Source organism: Schistocerca cancellata, chromosome 3 (genome assembly GCF_023864275.1).
Source record: "Schistocerca cancellata isolate TAMUIC-IGC-003103 chromosome 3, iqSchCanc2.1, whole genome shotgun sequence".
Classification (NCBI taxonomy): domain Eukaryota; kingdom Metazoa; phylum Arthropoda; class Insecta; order Orthoptera; family Acrididae; genus Schistocerca; species Schistocerca cancellata.
The window spans coordinates 799,638,273-799,662,786 of NC_064628.1; the positions used below are offsets into that span (position 1 = coordinate 799,638,273).

A 24,514-nucleotide genomic window follows, 5' to 3' on the forward strand; every position below is an offset into this window, starting at 1 on the left:
GCCAGTCACGTAACAGGGGTGCTAGTAGTGCCACTATGAGTATTCAAATCAGGTTTGCATTAAATACCTGATGTAATGGTCGTAAGCATTAGTAATCTTTGAGATTGGGTGTGTTGAGTTGAGTTGAGTTCATGTTAGTCAAGAACGCCATTCATGGCAGTGGTGGACATAAGAGTGTACAATCACAAGAAGACCAGGCTCTGGATGGTCATGTAGCGCTACTGAGAGGGAACACCATTGTGTTGGGTGTGGGGCCGTGGTGCATTGTATTGCATCTGCAGCAACAATTGGAGTAATAGTTGGCACAACGGTGACACAGTGAACTGTTACAGATTGGTTACTTTGAGGACAGCTCATTGGAAGGTAGGGTGGAGGTCTGTTGTGTTTTCTGATGAAAGTTGGGTCTGCCTTGATGCCAGGGATGGCCTTGTGTTTGTTAGGAGGAGTCACTTGAGGGCCTGCAACCAACCTGTCTACATGATAGACACAGTGGACCTGCAGATGGAATTATGATCTGGGGTGTGATTTGTACGACTGCTAGAACACACTTGTGATTATCCCACACACCCTGACTGCAAATTTGTATGTCAGTCTGGTGATTTAACCTGTTCTGCTGCCATTCATGAACAGCATTCCACACGGTATTTTCCAACAGGATAATGTTTGTCCACACACTGCCGTTGTAACCAGACATGCTCTACAGGGTGTTTACATATTGCCTTGACCCTGCTCGATCACCTGATCTGTCTCCAATCTAGTACATATGAGGTACCATCAGATGACAACTCCAGCATCATTCACAACCAGCATTAACTATCCCTGTATTGACCAACCAAGTACAACATGCATGGCACTCCATCCCACAAACTGACATCAACACCTGTACAACATAATGCGTGTAAGTTCGCATGCTTGCATCCAATCTTCTGGCAGTAACACTCATTGTTAAAGCACCAGCATTTCACATTTGCAGTGGATTATCTTACACTTACATTAGCCTGTTATCTCGCATTGTTAATCACTTAAGTATGTTTCCTAGAGAAATTTTTTCCCGAAATTTCAATATTGTACATTAATTATTTTTTGGTGTTGTGAATTTTTTCCCCTAATAGTGTATATACCTGTAATTAATTGAATATGCACTCCACTGTTCTGTGCTCTCTTGTGTTATTTTACTAGTTTAGTGCTTCTCCTTTATCCTCTTAAAATTTGTTCCATCATGAGATAAACATGCTGTTAGTGAATGAAGTGCATTTAATGTATAAAAGTAATAATTCAATTTTTTATGCAAGTTTTATCATCATTTCTAGTAGACATACAGTTACAGAGGTAAATAATGGTAAACAATTTTTAGGGAAAGGATAGTAGGTTTTAGTTTCTGCATGGGAGTATTCTCTTAGCCTTGGAGGAAGAAAGCAATAATATATTCAGCTCTTCAAAGCAATAAGTACAACATCATTTAAAATTCTGAAGTGGAGGTTCTTAAATAACTTTCTTTAATAATTCATACTAACATTATAAAACCAAAAGGAACTCTTGTCTGTTACACTTTCATGACAAAAACCACTCAATTATAATAAAATTTGATACAGAGACAGCTTGAGTGCTGAGGAAGGCTACTTCAGAAAGTGTGTAGTACAATGTATTTATAGATTTGAAGAATATAACGTGAAATATGGAACAGTAATTACTCTTTGAAAAAGCTATTTACTATTTGACTTTTGAACTTTATCATATTTGTGAAAATGCTTGTATTGGTTGATATGTTCTGCATAATATGATTCAAATTAATGAATACAATGTTTACACAATCCTCTACATGTTTAACCCATAATTCCATACTAATACCAATGCTAATATCGATAATAATACTAATTAAATGCAAAAGTAACTCTGTCATGTATTCACGACTCTACCACTGAACCGATGAGCCAATGAAATTTTGTATGGAGGTAGGTTGAACCCCAAGGAAGATCACAGGCTATCTTGTAAAAATGTATCTTTTTGAGTATAGTTAACATTTTAAAATATGGTGTATGTGAGCGGCATGCAGGTGATGCTGGGGTGATGGTTGGTGACTCTTAGTGTCTGTATATTATTGTGTGGCAGTGCAAATGAAATGATAATGTGCACCTGGTTTGTGATATTGAGTTCCTTCACCACGTGGCATGGCCGGAGAGTTTTGGCAGAGATACAACAATAAAATAACATGGTAAACCAGAGAACCGTAATTAAAACTACTACTATAAGCCTCACAAAACTACTGATTTAGCTCATAGTTCTAAGCGAACTGAAGCTGTGAAAGTTATTCAAATCCAACAAACCACAGAGCAATCTCATAACCAGTGAAGCTTGGATGCAGAACATTTGGTGGCCTTAAGATCTACAGAGACATTAGAACAGCTTCAAGCCTGTTACATTTTAGACATTAAGTGTCACATGTCTCTTACAGTTTCCAGGACACTTGAACACTCACAGTGATGATGATGGCATGTGACGAGGGCCTCCCGTCTGGTAGACCGCCCGCCTGGTGCAAGTCTTTCGATTTGATGCCACTTCGGCGACTTGCACGTCGAAACACTCACAATGACAACATCTATTAAAGGCTGTACGGCAAATAGTCATACCTTTACATGTGCAATGCGGGGGACTTTTGGTGAGGGTGCTCTTGATTGTGATCTATTAACTGACTGTTTTAATTGTAAATTAGTTATCATTAGGAGGATGGATCAAAAATGAAGGCACCACAATGCATTAAAATGGGAGGCTAAAAAAAATGGTTGGTATATGTTGCTCTGCTGGCAAAATTTAGTACTAGGTGAGCCAGAGAAACCCCGTAAAAACTCTGCCTTTGCATGAATGTAGTGAATCGAGGCATTGTTAAATGTAGTTAGAAAATATAATACTTGCCTTCAGATTCAAAACACATTCATTATTTACATCCATAATGGCACTGCATGCATTTTTTATACAAACGTCTCTAGATCACTATACCTACGCAGATATCTTGTAAAATTACTTGTTTGCTTACTTGCCATCACTCATCACAGCAAAACTACTGATACATGAGAGAGGCAGTGGGAAACAGCTAATACTTTATAATAATAATAATAAAAAGGTCCGCGTCACTTTCCATTTTTAACCAGACATAACGTCTGAGAAAGGAAAGAATGAATAATAATACTACTAATAATAATAATGTACATAATTATAGTACTAGACATTCTTGCAATTACAGTTATTGGTAACTTTTTCTGTTAAAAATAAATAAATAAAAAGAGGAAGAAGAAAGAAATACATATTGACAAGACGAGCTGTAATTAGCTGCCCTCTGTTATCAAATACCTGACAAATAGCCAGCTTGACTTTATGAACATACTGAAAATATTTCTTCCTGACATTGCCCTCTATTTCACTGCTGAAAATTCCTATTCGGCACATCTTTGTGGATGTAATAGAAAAAGGTTAAAGAAAGTACTGATGTTACTTTAATTTAGCAGTTTTTAACATTATGCCCTTGTGTCCACAAATGGTCTAGTTTGTTACCTTTTGCCCTTCATGTATAAAATCAGTCATTTTCAATAACCTGTGAAATTACTCTGTTCACATATTTACAATGTGTCTCAATAATCTAAGGAAAATTGCTCTTACTAAACATATGGATATTAAAGACACAAATGTTTTACTTGCTTAACAACATTCCATCATCATTATGATACCACTTTAATGTAAAATACCTGTCACACCTTTGTTGTAAAGATGAAGTTATCTCTGGAACTAATTTTAAATTTTACATTTTGTGTGATAGAACCACCAACAGAAGATAATCTTCTACAGAATACACTGTGGCCAGAAATTCAAAAATTGTATGGACATGGTTATGAGCTCTATTCCTTAGCAGCAAGATCAGATGGGAAAGTTCTGGCATCAGCTTGCAAAGCTACGACTACAGAACATGCAGCAATCATATTGTGGTTTGTAACATTTCTTTACAGGCAATTTTGTAGATCATCTTACTTATCTGTAAACCTCTTGATTTTTTTCCCCTCTAAAACTCTCTCTATCGCTAAATTATTATTATTATTATTATTATTTAAAGTGACATATTAGTCTTACATGCTGTTCACCTTTCTTGTTCTTTTATGGTCTTATGCACATTGTACTGGAGTATTCCGTGATTAATTGTATCTACTAAGATATGTGACTGAAGTGTATGTAATGACCAAGACACTTTTTGACACTGTGCTTATGTTGGCAGTTCATGGTCACTAGTTTTGTGTCGGCAGTGAAGAGAGTGTTGCTGACCATGTATTTTTAATGCAAGAATGGCAAATTTATGAATTTCAAATATACTGGATGTCTGGGGGGGGAAAAAAAAACATCAACAATGCTTAGTATGCTTGGCAAACAGCTACGAAGTGCAACACAGATTGTACCACCCATTGTACCATATATTAGGGTTTTTGCCCATTCTGTTCACATATGAAACACAGGAAAAATGACTGGTTAAATACCTCAATGCGTGTTGTAATTAGTTTAATCCTGTCTTTACAGTCTCTATGAGAGCAACATGTAGTGGGCAGTAGTCGATTTGTAGCTTCCTCACTTGATACCGGTTCTTGAGACTTTGCAAGTAGCTGTCATGTGATAATTGGCATCCATATGCACATATTTGCTAGTTCAGGTTTGTCAACAGACCTGTCAGTCAGACAAACCTGTGACCATTTGTGGTTCCATTTATATTTATTTAATACCATCCAATTTAATACCATCCAATCCCAAAAAAAGCAGGTGTTGACAGATGTGAAAGTTACCGAACTATCAGTTTAATAAGTCACAGCTGCAAAATACTAACGCGAATTCTTTACAGACGAATGGAAAAACTGGTAGAAGCCGACCTCGGGGAAGATCAGTTTGGATTCCGTAGAAATGTTGGAACACGTGAGGCAATACTGACCTTACGACTTATCTTGGAAGAAAGATTAAGAAAAGGCAAACCTACGTTTCTAGCATTTGTAGACTTAGAGAAAGCTTTTGACAATGTTGACTGGAATACTCTCTTTCAAATTCTGAAGGTGGCAGGGGTAAAATACAGGGAGCGAAAGGCTATTTACAATTTGTACAGAAACCAGATGGCAGTTATAAGAGTCGAGGGGCATGAAAGGGAAGCAGTGGTTGGGAAAGGAGTGAGACAGGGTTGTAGCCTCTCCCCGATGTTATTCAAACTGTATATTGAGCAAGCAGTAAAGGAAACAAAAGAAAAATTTGGAGTAGGTATTAAAATTCATGGAGAAGAAGTAAAAACTTTGAGGTTCGCCGATGACATTGTAATTCTGTCAGAGACAGCAAAGGACTTGGAAGAGCAGTTGAACGGAATGGACAGTGTCTTGAAAAGAGGATATAAGATGAACATCAACAAAAGCAAAACGAGGATAATGGAATGTAGTCGAATTAAGTCGGGTGATGCTGAGGGAATTAGATTAGGAAATGAGACACTTAAAGTAGTAAAGGAGTTTTGCTATTTAGGGAGTAAAATAACCGATGATGGTCGAAGTAGAGAGGATATAAAATGTAGACTGGCAATGGCAAGGAAAGCGTTTCTCAAGAAGAGAAATTTGTTAACATCGAATATAGATTTAGGTGTCAGGAAGTCGTTTCTGAAAGTATTTGTATGGAGTGTAGCCATGTATGGAAGTGAGACATGGACGATAACTAGTTTGGACAAGAAGAGAATAGAAGCTTTCGAAATGTGGTGCTACAGAAGAATGCTGAAGATAAGGTGGGTAGATCACGTAACTAATGAGGAGGTATTGAATAGGATTGGGGAGAAGAGAAGTTTGTGGCACAACTTGACTAGAAGAAGGGATCGGTTGGTAGGACATGTTCTGAGGCATCGAGGGATCACAAATTTAGCATTGGAGGGCAGCGTGGAGGGTAAAAATCGTAGAGGGAGACCAAGAGATCAATACACTAAGCAGATTCAGAAGGATGTAGGTTGCAGTAGGTACTGGGAGATGAAGAAGCTTGCACAGGATAGAGTAGCATGGAGAGCTGCATCAAACCAGTCTCAGGACTGAAGACCACAACAACAACAATACCATCCCCTGTATGGATCCCACACACTTAGGTGATATTATAGGATGAATTCCAAGAGTGTTTTGTAGGCTGACTGCAATTTCCCAGTGTTATCAGTGAACTTAGGTGTTCCACCTGCATTACCCACAATAAGGCTTATGTGATTACTCCATTCCATACTCCCTTAATTTTTTTGAATGTGTATTCTTATGAGTGGACTGATTGCAGCCATGGCTCATTGATATTGTTGTCATAAGATATAACATTTTGTGAAATGCATAGTTAACATTTCTGAACATTTCAAAATTTCTAAATCTTAAAAAGATCTGATTGAATATTTGTGCAGCTTTTTTTCATTTGGCACTTCACTGCATATAACTGCATCATCTGCTAAGATTCTAAGATTACTATTCATATTGCCTGCCAGGTCAGTAAAATATAATATGAACAGCAAGGCACACAGATCATTCGATGATTGCCCATCCAAAATCTTTCTCTGGTCTGAAATTTTCTTTGATACTCCATACGATCATGCTGCTGTTACTGAGTGTTAGTGTGCTATTGCATCAAGTACTTTACAGAAGTAAAGAAATAATGTGCTCCTACATGATGTGGAAAAAGTAGCGGTTGAGTTTTGCAGGACTGATACTTTTGGAATCCATACTGGTTGCTATGCATGAGGTCATTCTGTTCAAAACACCTTAACAGGCCATTGAAAGAAGGTTAGCAGAGAGAGTACACCTTCAGAGGTCACACACACACACACACACACACACACACACACACACACACACACAAACCTGTTGCCTCTGGGCAGAGTGAGCAGTAATCTCTGGAGGATTAGTGGTGTGGTACTGAAGAGGCATGGGACGGGGAGAGAGAGGGGGGTACTAGGTTAGGGATGGAGGGAAAATGCTGTAGTGGTACCTGTGCTAGTCTGCGGGGATGTGATGGGGCAGGATGGGGGGCTGCTAGGTGCAGAATTTTTGAGGCTGTGCTGGATTCGTTTTACACCTGTTGTGCTATACTTGCTGTTTCCTCAGAAGTTGCTTTACTGTGACACCATACTGTTCAAGTATCTTTCATCACAAACTCTTTTACTTGGTAGATACTTAGCCTTTATGAGATCAACAATTCATGTAAACATTAGCAATATTTCTCTAAGTGCCCCTGACCAAAGCTAAATATTTCAAGTTCTTCCTTGAGATATGTAATTGCTGTCTTTTTATCTAGTTTACTGAAAATATAAATCTTTCTGCTTGTTTTACTTGAACTTTCTTCTTCTGCAGTTGTTGTTGCTACAGCTGTTCTGTAGTTGCTGACATTTTCCTTAAGGACACTTTAAAAGACACTATGTCTATTTTTTTATAGTAGGTGTAATATATTTCTGTTATAAGTGCATTTATGAACTGTCTGCTCTAAGTAATTTTAAGAGGAGGCTGCTACATCTGTTTCCTCATACAGCAAGGTCGATGGTCCAGTATATACAGTGCAAAAGACTTGGCCCCTTTTGGCAATTAAGAGGTAGCCATCAACACCGAATTGGGATGATGTTGCATAATAGGACTACAAGAAGCTGAATGTTCACTCTGCAGTATTGCAGAAAGACCTGGCAGGAATGTAGCAACTGTAAGATTCCTCGCAGCTGTAGCCAAGGGAAAGTGTGGTTGCAACAAAACTGGGCCCTGGGCTGCCACGTGACACTACCGAGAGAGAAGACCATCGTGTTTGGCGTGTGGCACTGGTGCATCGTACTGCATCTGCAGCAGCAATTTGAGCAGTAGTTAGTACCACAGTGACACAAATCACTTACTTCAAGCATACTCTGAGCCAGATGCATTCAAGCAACCCCAAACCACTGCCATTTGAGAGTTCATTGGTGCAAAGTGAGAGCACGTTGGACAGCACGGTGGAGGTCTGTTATATTTTGTAATGAAAGCTGGTTCTGCCTCGGTGCCAGTGATGGCCGTGTGGTGGTTAGGAGGAGGCCAGTTGAGGGACTGCAATCAACCAGGATCTGTGCTAGACACAGTGGATGTACATCTGGAGTTATGGTCTCGGGTGCAATTTCATATAACATCTGAGAACTCTAGCGGTTGCCCCACAGACACGGATTGCAAAATTGTGCATCAGTCTGTCATGCTGCCATTCCTGAAAAGCATTCCAGGGAGTGGTCTCCACCAGGATGACATTTGCCTACACACTGCTGTTGTAACCAAACACGTTCTGCAGTGAGTCAACATATTGCCTTGGCCTGCTCGATCACCAGATCTCCACAAGAAACATTAACCATCCCGTACTGACCGACCAAGTGCAACAGACACGGAACTCCATTCCAGAAACTGATATCTGACACCTGCACAGAATAACACATGCATGTTTGCATGCTTTCATTCAACATTCTAGTGGTTACACTGATTATTAATGTACCAGCATTTCACATTTCCAATGGCTTATCTCATGCGTACATTAACCTGTGTTCTTGCAATGTTAATCACCTAAATATAAGGGGAGTTCAAAAAGAAACGGGCTGGCATAATTACAGAAACCAGTACCTGTATATTAGAAGTATTGATCCTGGCTGTTGAGACACATATCCCACTGTGACACAAGGCAGTGAATGGCTGTCTCATAAAATTCCCAGGTCAGCGATGTTAACCAGTTCCGCCATTCAACATGCTTCCTGGTGTGGTTGAAGACTGTGGGGCACCTGTTGGGCACACACTTTGTGCATGTGCAATTGTTCCTTCATGATGGTGTGACCACTTCCGGTGCTCAATCTGACCATGATGGCTATGGCTTTCTCTGTCACTCGGCAGTCCTGTTTAATGAGCGCATCCACCAGCTGGACGATGTCATCTGTAACGCAGTGTGGTGCTCCAGACCATGCGTCATTGGCTAACGACACCCGTCCTTCCATGAAGCACTTGTGCCTTGCCTTGACCCTTGCACGGGACTTGCAGAGTTTACCGTACACTTGTGACATTTGTTGATGAAAGTCTGTTCTTCCTACTACCTCCGCTGTCAGAAAATGAACAACACCTCTTTGCTCTTCTGTTGACACCTCCATGTCACTGTTTGCAATGCGACTGGCAGCATTGGACGATTGATGCATGCTGCTGCTAGTTCTGTATAGTCACGTGACATGCATGCGTGCCCTCTAGCGATGGGCTGTGAACTTCCACACACTGTTCGGAACCACACCTTCAACACAGACCACGATATTACCCTCCTGTCATCGGTTTGTGCATTCCAGACTTCGGCTCATTTCTTTTTTGAACGCCCCTTTATGTTACCGAAAGACAAATGTATTCCCAAAATTTCATTACTCTAAGTTAATTATTTTTTGGGGTTGCAATTTTTTCCATCAGTGTACGTAAACTGCTTTACAAGAGCAGCAAACTGGTCATTTTTCAAAAGGGACCCCTGTCTGGGAATGCGTAATTTTGAGGCTGTAGAGTGTGGATATTTAAGGTGGTTGGACTCGAGAGCTTCTTCAGGTTGTGTTTAGTAACCAAATTAACCAAATTACTGATGCAGCATGTTAGCTGCCTGTGAGAGGTGGATGCACAGGCTGTGCCTAATAGCATTTTTTTTGTCCTTACTATAACTGAGAGCAGTAATGTTGTGGACCATGTTATAACACAAGTAGTGAAAGGATTGATTTGCTGTTTATATATCATAAAAGTAATGGAAATGGCAAAGCTTGTGTATGATTGTGTATGGAAATGTTTCCCTAACAGAACTACTCCACACCATTTGACATAAAGAACAGTTGAAAGGAGAATAATAGAGGCAAGAAAATTGTAAGTAAATACTGTAGCTTCCACCTCGGGTGATTTCAAAGCTGTAGGATGTGTGAATTGATAAGTACATGTTGTTTGCTGTGTGAAATTGAGAAATTTTTATATGGTATGCCTTTTGAATATTTTACCAATTAGTCTGCACTTCTGCCGGAGTTAAGTGTTGGAAATGATAATGCGCATCTACTTTCAATTCAGACCATTGCTTCTGTGGAAGATGTTATGATACACTTCATTGGGAAACCATATATGGTCACTTATGGTCATGTGTCATTCTAACATGTTGAACTATTGCTTGTACACAACAGCCGTCACCATAGTAGTTGATGTCTATCCATTGTGCAATTGTATTGACAGCCTTGTGTATTTCAGTCACAATCTCAGATGCTTTTGCTACTCACTGATGAATGCACATTCACTGAAGACACCTCTGTAAACTAGCACAACAATCATATTTAGGCGTAAAATCCACATTCACACTTCCTACTGTATTGGACGTATTGTCAAAAAAGGTTTGTCAGGAAATATGATTGCAAAACAATAGAGCTCCAGATCACTTTGAAGCAATTATGCTGCTCCGTGTGGATGCCACACACACACACACACACACACACACACACACACACACACACACACAGATTGGTGGATTGTGGATCTGTTCACGGCCAACACAGTCAGATAATTTTGCAGCTGTTCACTGTCTTCTGTGGGGTAATATGAAGATATTGATGTATACTACTCATGTAATCACCTTCTTGCACAGCTCCATACTGCAACTAAAATGACGAGTGCACAGTTGCACTTACTTTACTGTTTAAGTCTTTACGTTGCTGATGTACACCCTACTATCAAGTGGAGATAGAAATTTTGCACTCCTTTTGATTTTTTTTTTTTCCACAGATGTTATAGATGTACTTACTGATATGTGAAATGTGAAGCTTCTGGACATGTGTTTCTCCTTGAAAAATGAGCAGTTCACGATCCCACTAAACCAGCTAAGCATTCTACAGGTGCAGTCCATGCACCTTATAGTGACAGATAAATAGTTGTACAAATAATTATGATAGAAAGAAACTTTGTCAATACTGTTCTCCAACATCAGTGCCGCATTTTGGACAGGATATCCCTCTTTAGAAATGACTAACTTGCCTTTCTGCATAACATACTAATAATTGACATTGATATTTTATACATCCTATGTATTTCAGCTTGTGGTTGTGGTTACATTGGGACACACAAGGCTATTGTAAATTTCCATGAGAAAAGTAAGGAGCACTAACAGATCAGCAGTCGTTGTCACTGGCTACTGACAGCCTTCATTTCGGATATACAACAATCTGGGCAATCTGAGGTTGTTCTTTGGTTATAAAGGAGAGGTTAGCTAAAATTCATCTCTGGAAACATATAATTTATTTACTCTTTTGTCATTGGCTACTCATGGCAACTGCTCCAAATACCGACTTCTATGAACTAGCTCTACTGGATTTTTCAGTATCTGTTACAGGTATTGGAAGTGTTGTATATCATTGAAGATTGCAAATTCACACATTTGTGACATATTTTGAAAAAAGAAAACAATTGTTTTCTTATGTACGAGGATGGTTTGAAAAGTTCTCGGAACAGAATAGAAAAAAAAGAACTTACAGCACTGAAACATTTTTTTATTTTCAATGTTGTCTCCTTGTACATTAATGCACTTGGTTCAGTGATGTTCCAGAGCCTTGATCCCATCTCAAAAATGAGTTTCCTACAGGCCTGCAAAATAGTTGTCAACTCCGGCTATCAATTCTTCGTTTGAAGTGAATCTTTTGTCCACCAAGAAAAATTTTCAGTTTTGGGAAGAAATGGAAGTATGACGTAGCCATATCAGGTGAATAAGGCAGTTGTGGCAACAATTCATACCTTAGTTTGCCATGGCGACACATGGTGGCACATGAGCGGACACGCATTGTCTTGATGGAAGATGACTTTCTTCCTTGCTGATGTGTGCGATGTCCTTAGGTTAGTTAGGTTTAAGTAGTTCTAAGTCTAGGGGACTGATGACCTCAGATGTTCAAAGTCACATAGTGCTTAGAACCTTCCTTGCTGAACCTGGCCTTTTTTCGCGTATCTTTTGTTGCAATTTGTCCAGGAAGTTAGCATATTATTCTCCAGTAATTGTTTGCCCAGTGTGGATATAATCTATGAACAGAATCCCCTTTGCATCCCAGAACACTGATGCCATGACCTTTCCCGCTGAAGGAATTGTCTTTGCTTTCTTTGGTGGTGAAGAATCAGCATGTTTCCACTGTTTTGACTGTTGTTTTGTCTCTAGGGTATAGTAGTGCACCCAAGTTTCATCTGTGGTCACAAACTGGCGCAAAAAATCTGTTTGTTTCTCCTAAAACGGGTCAAACATTGTTCTGATATGTCCATTCTCACACATTTTTGATCCAGCATCAAGAGTTGTGGCAATCATCTTGCAGATAATTTTTTCATTTCCAATTCTGCAGTTAAAATGTGATATACCCTTTCAGATGACATATGGCAAGCGTGAGCAATTTCACGCACTTTCAGTTGTCGATCCTCCATGACAATTTTGTGCACTTTTACATTGATTTCTGGAGTAGTCACACATCTTGGCCGACCACTGTGCGAATCGTCATTTAAGCTTTCCCTACCAAATGTAAATTCATTTTTCCACTTGGCAACAGTTGAATATGAAGAAGCAGAGTCCCTCAGTGTATTCTGGAAATTGGCATGATTGTTATTTGCTTTCATACCTTTCTTTATGTAGTATTTAATCACTGCTCAAATCTCGATTTTTTTAAAAAAAAAATTTATTTTTTATTTTGATTTTTTCTTTGCAAATCACTTGCGGGAACAACAACAGAGCCACGTCACCACCACAGCTCTCTTCCAAGAGCACTGACACGGCACGTGTTTACAGGCAACAGTCCAATGAATATCACATGAACAACTCGTTGCGCTAGTGCTGACTCTCGTGGTGATTCCGAGAACTTTTCAAACCACCCTTGTACATAGACTGAAGAAGTGGGTGAAATTTTGTACCAAAGCTGGGAATCAAACCTGGGACTCCTGCTTACAAGGCAGGTGCACTAGCCACTAAGCCACTTTAGCACAATGGTTCACAGAACTGCACAGATTACCCCAGCATGCCTCCCACCTCGATCCAAAGTCTCACTGCCACCCCAGTCTACTTTAAATCCCTTTACACATGAACAGAATTGCCGAAGCAGCGTGAACTGCTGTGCCAAGATGGTTTAGTGGCTAATGCACCTGCCTAGTAAACAGGAGACCCTGGTTCAGTTCTGTGCCTTGGTACAAATTTTCACTCAGCAATTCGGTATGTATACATAAAATCTTACCTGTATGAGACAACCAGTAAAGTCTCTGAAACTGTGTCATTTGAATTATTTTCTTAAAAATTGAGGAGCATTTATTTAAAAACAAATAACTGCTCAGTATTCCAGAATTGAGATTTTTGTAGTTACAAGTCAAGCTTGTTGCCATGCATGACCTGTTGAAATTGTTTGGTTGAAATGCAACATTTGCTGTTGTTGTTGTATGTTGAAAATGAGCTTTTACGAAACTCAGTATGTGCTCTCAGCCAAGGACATCATTGTCAGTAATAATGTGAGAGAGGTTTCTGTGGAGAGGGAGGGAGGGGTGCGGTCACGGTATAGGGAAGTATTTGCCACTGGAACCAACATTATAAATTAGTCATTTACACAACAACATACCTGTGTTAAGGAGAAGTTTGCAGTAAAAGAGTGGGTTGTTAAACTATGAAATGGAGGTTAATAGAAGTGATTCAGAAAATGTTGTATATTTGACTGAGTGCATGGGTAGCAAGAATTCCTGGCTGAGAGTGAAATCATCCAAAAAAAGAAGTGCAGTAAGAACAAGAAAATGCCAGATAATGCACTTTGGAATGGGCTACCAGACATACCAGTGAACCAAAAAGCCTTAGGAAGAAAAGAATGCAGAACAAGCAGACCTCATATATAATGATATCACAGCTTTTCATTGTTACATAAATACAGGGTTATTACAAATGATTGAAGCGATTTCACAGCTCTACAATAACTTTATTATTTGAGATATTTTCAAAATGCTTTGCACACACATACAAAAACTCAAAAAGTTTTTTTAGGCATTCACAAATGTTCGATATGTGCCCCTTTAGTGATTCGGCAGACATCAAGCCGATAATCAAGTTCCTCCCACACTCGGCGCAGCATGTCCCCATCAATGAGTTCGAAAGCATCGTTGATGCGAGCTCGCAGTTCTGGCACGTTTCTTGGTAGAGGAGGTTTAAACACTGAATCTTTCACATAACCCCACAGAAAGAAATCACATGGGGTTAAGTCGGGAGAGCGTGGAGGCCATGACATGAATTGCTGATCATGATCTCCACCACAACCGAGCCATCGGTTTTCCAATTTTCTGTTTAAGAAATGCCGAACATCATGATGGAAGTGCGGTGGAGCACCATCCTGTTGAAAGATGAAGTCGGTGCTGTCGGTCTCCAGTTGTGGCATGAGCCAATTTTCCGCGGGCTACGCTTGAAACTTGCCCGCACGCGTTCAACCGTTTCTTCGCTCACTGCACGCCGACCCGTTGATTTCCCCTTACAGAGGCATCCAGAAGCTTTAAACTGCGCATACCATCGCCGAATGGAGTTAGCAGTTTGTGGATCTTTGTTGAACTTCGTCCTGAAGTGTCGTTGCACTGTTATGACTGACTGATGTGAGTGCATTTCAAGCACGACATACGCTTTCTCGTCTCCTGTCGCCGTTTTGTCTCACTGCGCTCTCAAGCGCTCTGACAGCAGAAACCTGAAGTGCGGATTCAGCCGAACAAAACTTTACGAGTTTTTCTACGTATCTGTAGTGTGTCGTGACCATATGTCAATGAATGGAGCTACAGTGAATTTATGAAATCACTTCAATCATTTGTAATAGCCCTGTAGTTTAAACAAAACTGAGTATGATAAATTTTTACTGAAATATGTGATAATCACATCACCAAAATGCAGGAACATCAAGAAAGAAGCAAAACGGAAGAATGTTGTTCTGACAAAGGACAGTAAAAGGAAAAATAGATGACCAGACAGTATCTGTATGTGCCCCAAAATTTCAAGCAACCTAAGGTACTCAAAGAGACACTCTCAAATTTGGCCAATAAATTTCATGTAATAGGAAAGTTAGCAGCTGAAAATGGAGGAGCAGGCCACAACACTACTGAAGATTAGAAAGTTATACAAGTTATAAGGAATGATATCAAAACATTCAGGTGTAGAGAGAGACACTATTCAAAGAAAAAGTCCGAAAGGGGATATTTACAATCCTAACTGAATACAGTCAAAATGTGGAAACATTTCTGTAAAAAAAGGGAAGTTTCAGGCCTTCCTACTTGCTCTTTATTGAAGTAAAAACATATTTTCTGTCACTGCTTTACTTGACATTTAAAATTCCCCATACAGATTCATGCTCAACATGCAAAATTGTGTACTGAAATTTAAAAAAAAGGCACACAATCTGAAAAAAAATCAGTTAGTAATAAACTACTAGTTGCACAAACATTGTACAAAAAAAAGTTCTATGCAGTAATGAAGGAGGAAAATACAAATGTGGTTAAAATAACAACAAAAATAATCAATTATTGATAATATAATGTAAATGGATAGATAAAACAATCTACTCACCAAGCGGTGGCAGGACACACACACACACACACACACACACACACACACACACACACACACAAGGATTTAACTTTTACAAGCTTTCAGACCCGTTTGCTCGTTCTTCTGGCAGAAGAGTTGAAGGGGAAGGAAGAGGGGTGAAGGAAAAGAACTGGGGATGTTTAGGGAAAGGGGTACAATTTAGAAAAGTCTCCCAGAACCCTGGGTCAGGGGAGACTTACTGGGCAGGATCAGAAGGAAAGATAGATTATTGGGGACTGCCAATGGTGTGCACGCCATTGATCTTCATGGAAGAAAGCAGAAAATTTAATAAGCTGGTACCTTATTTTCTATTCGTGATCACAGCTATACGCCTCTTGACAGACTGTTTGGTAGAGTGGAAAAAGACTACCAAAAAAAGTAAGATATGTGTTCACCGAATGAGTACTGTAAAATGCTGAAACAACAAGGCATTGTCAAGATACAAAATAAAGATTGGGAAGCAAAGGACCTCAACTCCATTGCACCAGAAGCCTTATGATCTATGATACCTTTCAAAATAACTGCTCAGTGATTGATGACTTACAACAAGTCTAAGAAGAAGATATTGTTGTCAGTATCGGACACTTAAAATGTAGTCCTGTAGATTTTGAAGTATGAAAATCCAGAAACTGCAGCCAGGAAGTGAGGAAAGAAGTCACACTGGAAAAGAAGAACATGGTTGGCAAAGAAAAGAATACGGATGTCCTAAAACTTATCAGGCATTTTAATGTACCATAAGGAACAGAAGAGTTTTATAAGGAGCTTATTGAAAGTGATCAATAGATTTCCACTTCAGTATTGCTGTAGCCAGTGTTTTGTGTTCTATGTCAATTGTTTGTTACCATTTTCACTTCAGCTTATCAAATATTAAGGAAAAAGTGTGATACTAAGGTGTGACATTGTAATGCGTTGTTGTTTTTCTACGCAAAATGAACAGTAAAGTAACTTTCTTTGTAATTAATGTTAAAGATAAAAACAAGTAGGAAAAAATCGCTTTCAATGTGTACATTAACCAAAATTTTAGCTTCCATCTTTGCATGTATCAACTTTTGAAAAAACGTGGAAACTTTAGAATGATAAATTTAGGAAATTCAAATGCACAGCCAGAATTGTGCTTACGAAAGTAGTGCAAATATTAAATTATCTCATTTATGTAATTACTACTTCTTCGTGATATTTAAAAAATGTGTTTCCTCAGTAATGTACATTTTGAATTTATCAATTTCTGAAAAAATGCTCCTCAATTGCTTAGCCAGTGTTGCCTGAGAATGACTAGATAAGAGAGGATGAGAAAAATTTCTTGGTAAGAGAGAATGGGACTGAGACAGGAAAAGCGAAAGCAGTGCACTCATTTGTAGTTGAAAGGAAGAAAAAAGGGGAAGAGAGAAAAATTTGTGGTAAGGGGAGGTCAGAAAGAAACACACACATTTAGGTATAGTTAAGCAACAACATTGATGATTGTTTCAAAAGTTGTTTTCCTCAAATTATTCAATTGGCTGATATAATGTTAGTATTGGATAGTTGCTGTTCTTTTTAATCATGTACTGAACAAACATAAATGTTTGTGACGTTTGACATAATTACAACCAGTTTTGTATTATTTAGTGTTAATACACTGGTCAGTCAGAACATTATGACCACCTAAGAATAGCCAGTATCTTCACCTTTGGCAGGGATAACAGCAGTGATGCATCATGGCGTGGAAGCAGTGAGGTCTTGGTAGGTTACTAGAGGAGTTTTCATCACATGTGCACACACACGTCACCTAATTCCCTTAAATTCCAGTGAACAGGAACGATGAGCTGTAATGCCACATGCAATCAATCACATGTTTGTTTGATCCGGTTCAGATCCGGTAAGTTGGGGGGCCAGCACGTTAATTGGAACTCACCAATGTGTTTCTTGAACCACTCCATCACTTGTGGCCTTGTGTCATGGCAAATTATCTTGTTGAAAAATGCCACTGCCATCAGAAAACATTATCGTCATGAAGGGGTGTATGTGGTCTGCAACCAGTGTATGACACTCCTTGGTGGTAATGGTGCCTTGCATGAGCTCCACCTGACCCATGGATGCCCTTATAAATGTTCCCCAGAGCATACAGGAGCACCCACCAGCTTGTGTCCAACTCGAAGTAGAAGTGTCAAGGGGCTGTTGTCCTGGAAGGCAGCAGATTCATGCTCTCCCATCAAATTGATGAAAACTGTATCAGAATTCATCAGATCATGCGGAGCTGTGCCACTACACCAATGTCTTGTGCCGATGATCATTTGCCCATTTTAGACATAGTTGCCGATGTCGTGGTAACTTTGGCACTTGCATGGGTCTTTGGGTGCAGAGGCCCATCATTGGGAGTGTTTGGTGCACTGTGTGTTCAGACACTCTTGTACTCTGCCCAGGATTAAAGTCTGATGTTAGTTCTACCACAGTTCACCACCTGTCCTGTTTTAGCAGTCTGCCCAGCCTGCGACATCCAACATCTTTAATGAGTGATGGCCGCCAACCCCATGACGTTTGGACATTGTTTCTCATTGGTTGTGTCATTTATTAAAGGTATCCCCAAAGCACTTCTTGAACACCCGACAGTTCATGCAGTTTCTGAAATGCTCATGCCAAGCCTCCAGTCCTTTGTGATCTTCCCTTGGTCAAACTCGGATAGATGATACGCCTTTCCCATTCTACACAGGGACAGTATGCTTACTGATACTATGTGCTCCTTGCATGTGTCTGACGAGTAGTAATTCCTCGCCAGGTGACTGCTATTGCTTGGAATGGGTTTATATTGATAGTGTATCAGTGGTCAAAATGTTCTAGTTGATCAGTGTATTTGCAACAGTTGTAGTCAGCTACAGTTATGTTTTTCAGTTAGCAGATGTCACTAGCCCTTCAAATCTTCTTTAGGCACGTGGACTCATGGCAGCAGTATCAGAAGCTCACTTTCCACCAGTTGACTGTGACACAGTTGGCCTTTTCTCCTGATGGTGTGTACTTACTATCTGTGTCACGAGACAGACGTTGGGGCTTGTTTCAGCGAACTGCCAGTAAGATGATGATCTGTATTATTATATGATGATTAATATGTTGCTTGACTTGGAATTCTGATTGAAGTTATTTTATTGAAATAATTTCTTTTCCTGGTTTTATAATAATTCTGTATTATAATAACTTTGTGAAAATATTTTCCAGACAACGAAAGATATGAATTAGTTGTTGGATCAGATAAAAAGTCAGGCATACATACTCGCATTATATGGTGCTGTGCCTGGACTCATGATTCATCTCACTTTGCAACTGGATCCCGTGATGGCAAAGTGGCTATTTGGAATGTAAAAGGGGAAAGCAAGACAGTACCTTTGGAGCTGAAAGGACAGTCAGTAACTGCACTGGCATTTGCACCTCATTTACCCACTGATGAAAATGCTCATGTTCTGGCTGTGGGACTTGATTCTGGAATAATAATGATTTATGAATGGAATCTTTCTGAATGGACCAAATGCTTGATTTTAGGTAATAAGTATCCTTTTCTCTTAATTTTATTGTTTTATATTTATTTGTGGACTTGTTACATAGAAAAAAAAGTCAGTTTAAACCCTGAAATGTGCGTGCGCGTGTGTGCGCGCATGTGCGCGTGTGCGTGATGAAAATTTAAAATAGTAAAGCATTAACTGTGCTTAGATACTGTGCCTTAGGAAAAACTGGAGTAGGACTGACAGACATAGAAATTAAAGTACTTTGGTGGATCTTAAGTATTTAGAATTTTTGAAGATTGCTTCACCAGAAATAGGGTAAAGTCAGGGATTTAAGGAACAAAATAAATAAAAAGAAAAGAAAGAAAGAGAGAGAGAAAGACAGGTTTTTATAATGTTTTTATTTCCATTATTCTTGCTATTTCACAGAAATGCTGGAGGTTTCCAGCCATTGCATTACAGATCATTTGTGTTTGTCAGATTTGAAATTCGTTCGGTGTGCATTTTGAAAAGCTGTGCTGAATCAAGCATTTGTAGGATATGATCTTTTGAAAAATAGCTGTCTTAACTGCTTTCCTTTTTAAGTCTTGTGCTCCAATATTTGACAATACAGACAACATCTGGATAGAGTTGACGTGAAAGATCAGTTGCCAGATTTAATGGCCATATCCAATTGCTCATGAATCTTAGTTGCTGGGATATAGTTTTCTCCATAGGAGATCACAGCATTCTTTGGTGCAATGTGCCAGCAGAATGGTAGAGGACCGTAAGATTATTTACATCAATACTATAGTTGGCTTCTTGTTAACTTATCGAGGAGTGCTTTGGAGTTGAATTTCTTTTACGCATTCTTGCAGTGCTGCTTAAATGACAGAGATTGGACAATGGTGACTTATGAGATTTTTGTACAGATGTCATATCATCGGCACTATCAAAGCTTATATTCAGTTCATTGCAGGCTGCAGGTGGAACACACACACTTCATATTTACTTTGGGTTTGTTCAATCTCCATATCAAAATTATTGCACAGTATTTCCTTCACATTGCTCAGGATTGACAGGCTAATTTAATGTCATTTGCAGAAAATAACTCCATCTATACAGTAGCAAACGTTCTGGAAATACAGGATGAACAACATAGACGCTAAGATTGACACTTGCAGTATCACATTATCAGAGATCTCCCTGTACTCGTTTCTGCATTCAGAAATCCTTCAAAACTAATTAAGAAGTGAATTATTTTTCAAACTGTCCGTCATGAGACTGGGAAATGCTATTGCTGCCTTTATTCCTTTATTGAATCCACATTCAATGAGCTACTGATGATGAGTAAGTCAAAGATAACAAATAAATTCAGAATAAATCACAGTTTGCAAATGCAGACTAAAAATTCGAGACTGAAAAAAGAGAAGAAAAGATAGAGACGGGGGAGGGGAGGGGGGATATGATGAAGATGAGAAGAAAATAAATGTTTAAGAAATGGCTGCAACTAATCTAGAGTGAGATATAAATATCTTCATACAGAGAGACCAGTACTCAACACAAAAAGGCGTTAAACAGCAGACAGGCAAGTACAAGGTCCACCAGAGAAAATACTTTTATTTGTGAACAACAAATACTATGCCATATTACAATAGCTGGTTTTTAAAACTTCGTCTGGTAAATAGCATACTCCATTTTAAAACTTCGTCTGGTAAATAGCGTACGCCATTGTTGACAGATTGGCGAAGCCTTTCTTCATGGCATACCCAGTGGAATGTCAGCCACTTGTTGGGCAGGTGTACCTTTAAGCGGCTATTACACGACAATCCGCTGCAAATGGTACCGGTCTGGCTGTAACTACGAAAATTAGCAGACATTATCCGTGCCAGAATAGAGAGCAGTTCTAAACTGCCATCAATCCACGCATGTGCAGTAGGCAGCGATAACGCGCTCACATGCAGAAGGGTGTACCACAGTGCTTTCTGCATGTTTGGTTAATGTTAGGTGGCTAGTGTTAGGTGGCTAGTGGCTGATTTCAGATTTTCATGTTGGGGATTTTTCATGTTGGGGATTTTCCACACTTTTTTTTCAGTTAGCAGGTTTCATAAATGCAGAAAAGAAACTTTTTTGCAGTAGACTCTTTTATACTAGCTATTTGTGAAAGGACTTTTTCTATTGATAGCTTCATATTCTAGAAATGAATTGGAGCAAAGAGGCGTTAAGCGAGGAAAGATGAATGTGTGACCCATTGTATGATAATAAGGTAGTCAGAAATATTTTCTTTCTGAGTAATATGCATTATACAGTGATTATCGGTTTGTATCATAATGCCTTAGTTTACGAAAGTTAAGGTTTGATTTGATTGCATCTCTTGCCTGATTTCAGAATGCCAGAAAAGAGAAACTGGCAATGAAAAGGAGAAGGTCCTTGCAGTTTGGTCCAGTGCGACAGACAAGGACTGCAAAACTCTTAGTAGCACATACATAGTCCAAACTTGGAAAAATAACACAAGTACACCTTCAAGTATTGGTCATTTAAAATGTTGCAAATTGCAGTTCGTGTATCCACAACAACTTTTGAAATGGTGGGCTGTGCTATTCTGTGGCTAAAAGCCAGACTCTTAAGATTCCCCAGTCACCATGAAATGTAATGTTACATCCATCCTGCGAAATAACAGGGCATTTACCAGTATTTTGTTTGTGAGCTAGGCTGTTATAATCACAAAACATACAGACGTATGATTTAATTCTTACTTTTGAGAATGTGAGGCAGCCTCCCTCATGACTGTGTCACACTTGCTAATTCCATCTTTTATCATAGACAGCAGCTTCTCGAAACAAGCCATGTCCATCCTCATGGAGCTCCAAAATTCATGTGGATCTTTGAGCCTCAGTTCTTTCATAAGCAGTAAATATAATCCCCTGCCTTTGTCCCTTCTTTTCAGCCAGGATTGAACTCAGCATTGTTATTCCCTAATCCAAAGATTTACTGTCACTACCAGGGCAATAGCTCCAAATACAAGTGGATCCTCCATATGCATAATGCTGTATAAATATGAAATTAACTGTTATGTCTGTAATTCAGAACAGTAGTAACCTACATAAGAGAATAACAATTACTTAATAAATAAGGATAAACATTTTCTTATGAAATAGGCACCTTGAGTCATATAAATAATTCGAACAGATGACGTTCCAATATGTCATACGGTCCCCCTTGTGTTTCGTGCGGTAGAACGAATGACTTTAGAAGAGATCAGACAGTTCTGTTTGTGTTTCACGTGTTATCACTGTCTACTGCACATGCATGCAGGGTATATCCACTTGGATGGTGTAATAGGTCTACGTGAATCAGCCTGTAGTTACAGATAAGGGCGCTGGTGCGTAGGTCTACGGTTTAGGTGCTTTGAGTAATAAGGGCTTTAAGCACTTTCAAGGTTGTGGGGGCAACGTTTGTACACTTGAGTCTTCAAGTGTCCCCAAAGAAAAAAATTACAGGGTGATAAATTGAGTGACTTTGGGGCCAGGTGATGTCTCCTCATGAGCAGCCATCTAGGAAACAACTCTCACAAAATTTCTAGAAGTGCTTGTGACAATCTTTGTGCAGGATTCTTCTTACACTCCTCTATATGACAATCTCAGGACAGCTGCATGTTTTAGTGCTGAACTCTTTGGAGATTGAAGGATGGCCGCTCTCACACTCACCACATTTTCCAGCATTGTTACTGTCCGAGGTCAGCCAGTAGATTTTCTTTTCAGTGCAGGACCTGATTCTCTAAATTCTGATACCCAAAATTGAATAGTTTTTCTACCAGGAACAGAATGTCAGTCACGTTTGAACCGAGTGTGAAATGCCCACTGACTTCTACTCACAGAAAAGCCATTACGAATATACTCTTCCATGACAAAAGCATGATGCTCACTTAGCCAAAGCTGAAAGGGAGTGATAATGCAGAATGGAGTAGAAAGGGAGGACAGAAGCTGAAAGGTCAGATCTAAGTATTGACCAGTCTGAGTGAAGTGCTTATGAAAGAATCAGGTCCAACGTGTGGTTTTTGAAGGTCCAGGATGGAATATTGACTATATTATGAAAAGGATGGATTGTTACCATATAGTTGAGTTGTTGATAGGCACAACAAAAAAACTGTCAAACAAGTAAGCTTTTGGCCAAAAAGACCTTCCATCTGAATCAACATTGTCGCTATGTCATGAGTAGCAGTCTATCCTTTCAATAATATTGTCATTGGAAACTTTGAAGCAAGCAAGATTAACATGTTTGGTGACAAGCAGGATGTTGTCTAGAAGCCAAAAAAGTATGTGGGTTTGATACTGTGAAATTTTTTTTATATGTAGTATGCTATGGGGGCTTTGAGTGATTGAACTTAATATACTGATCAGTAAGTACTAAAACAAACACATTAAATCCTTCTATAGTTGAACAGTCTTGACATCTAGCTTTTGCATTTCTAAGAAAGGGTAGGAAATGAAAATTGTAAACGATACATTTAGTGGAGCAGCAAATAAAATAAAATTCAATTTTAAAGAAAGGATATGATAAAGGAAATGTTATGTTCCTATATTGGATATTGACCAACATTTAAATAGTTTCATTTAAGAATGAGACCTTCTCATCTTTTGGTGGAAGTGAATAGGGATGAGGATTTTCAGTTTCATTTAAGAATGAGATCTTCTCATCTTTTGGTGGAAGTGAATGGGGATGAGGATTTTCAGTGAAGACCTACATTGAAAGCTTATGGAGGAGAATGTTTTCTGTTTGATAATTGTTTTCAGAAGTACAATCACATTTATTTATAAATGAAAGTTTTGTCTGTGAAGATAGCCGTGTCTCGAGGAAATAGAAAGAGCAAGAGCAATTCATTTAAGAAAAGTATAAATCTTACGTGGGCCTCATTCACTTCCGGCATATGACTGCTGTAGATAATTCCTTTGCCAAGGCCAGATTTTAAGCACTATATCTAATTTTGAGAGTTATATAAATATACGTAAAATGCATGTTACTTTGAGTGAGAGTGTGTGTAATGTATTGAAAACATTTTTTTCCTGAACATGTTAATGTTTTGCCTTAATTTGAGTATAGTTCTGCTCATCATCTTACAGTGAAAAGAGTGGCTTTTAGACCAGTGGAGGATGAAGAATCGCCTAGGCTACAACTAGCTAGTTGTGGTGCTGACCATATTGTGAGGATTCAGCTTGTAGATCTTAATTAAATTTTTTATTCATTGCCTATGGATTTTTTTATATAACTCTCTTTCTTTCCCTCTCTCCTCCTTTCTCACTCCTTCTATGCATCCTTCTCCCCAATCCTCTTTTCTGTTTGCAGCAATATAGCACTATACCTGTACTATTTTGCCATTTAAATTCAGTTTTACAGTTTTCTCTGTCACTGGTCTTTAACATAATTTTTTTGTTTTCCATGTCCTCAAGTTTTAATGCAAA

General features: G+C 39.0%; 1 protein-coding gene across 2 annotated transcripts in view; it reads left to right on the forward strand.

Moving 5' to 3' along the window:
• Positions 1-24,312, forward strand: part of LOC126175862 (elongator complex protein 2) — an 80,148-nt gene extending 55,836 nt beyond the window's left edge. For both annotated transcript variants that reach the window (XM_049922873.1, XM_049922875.1), the window contains exons 9-12: positions 3,809-3,974; positions 18,511-18,650; positions 18,796-19,123; positions 24,156-24,312. In XM_049922873.1, the coding sequence (XP_049778830.1) occupies positions 3,809-3,974; positions 18,511-18,650; positions 18,796-19,123; positions 24,156-24,285 (764 nt within the window). In that variant the 3' untranslated portion in view covers positions 24,286-24,312. The remainder of the gene's footprint in view (positions 1-3,808; positions 3,975-18,510; positions 18,651-18,795; positions 19,124-24,155) is intronic.
• The last annotated feature ends 202 nt before the right edge of the window (positions 24,313-24,514 follow it).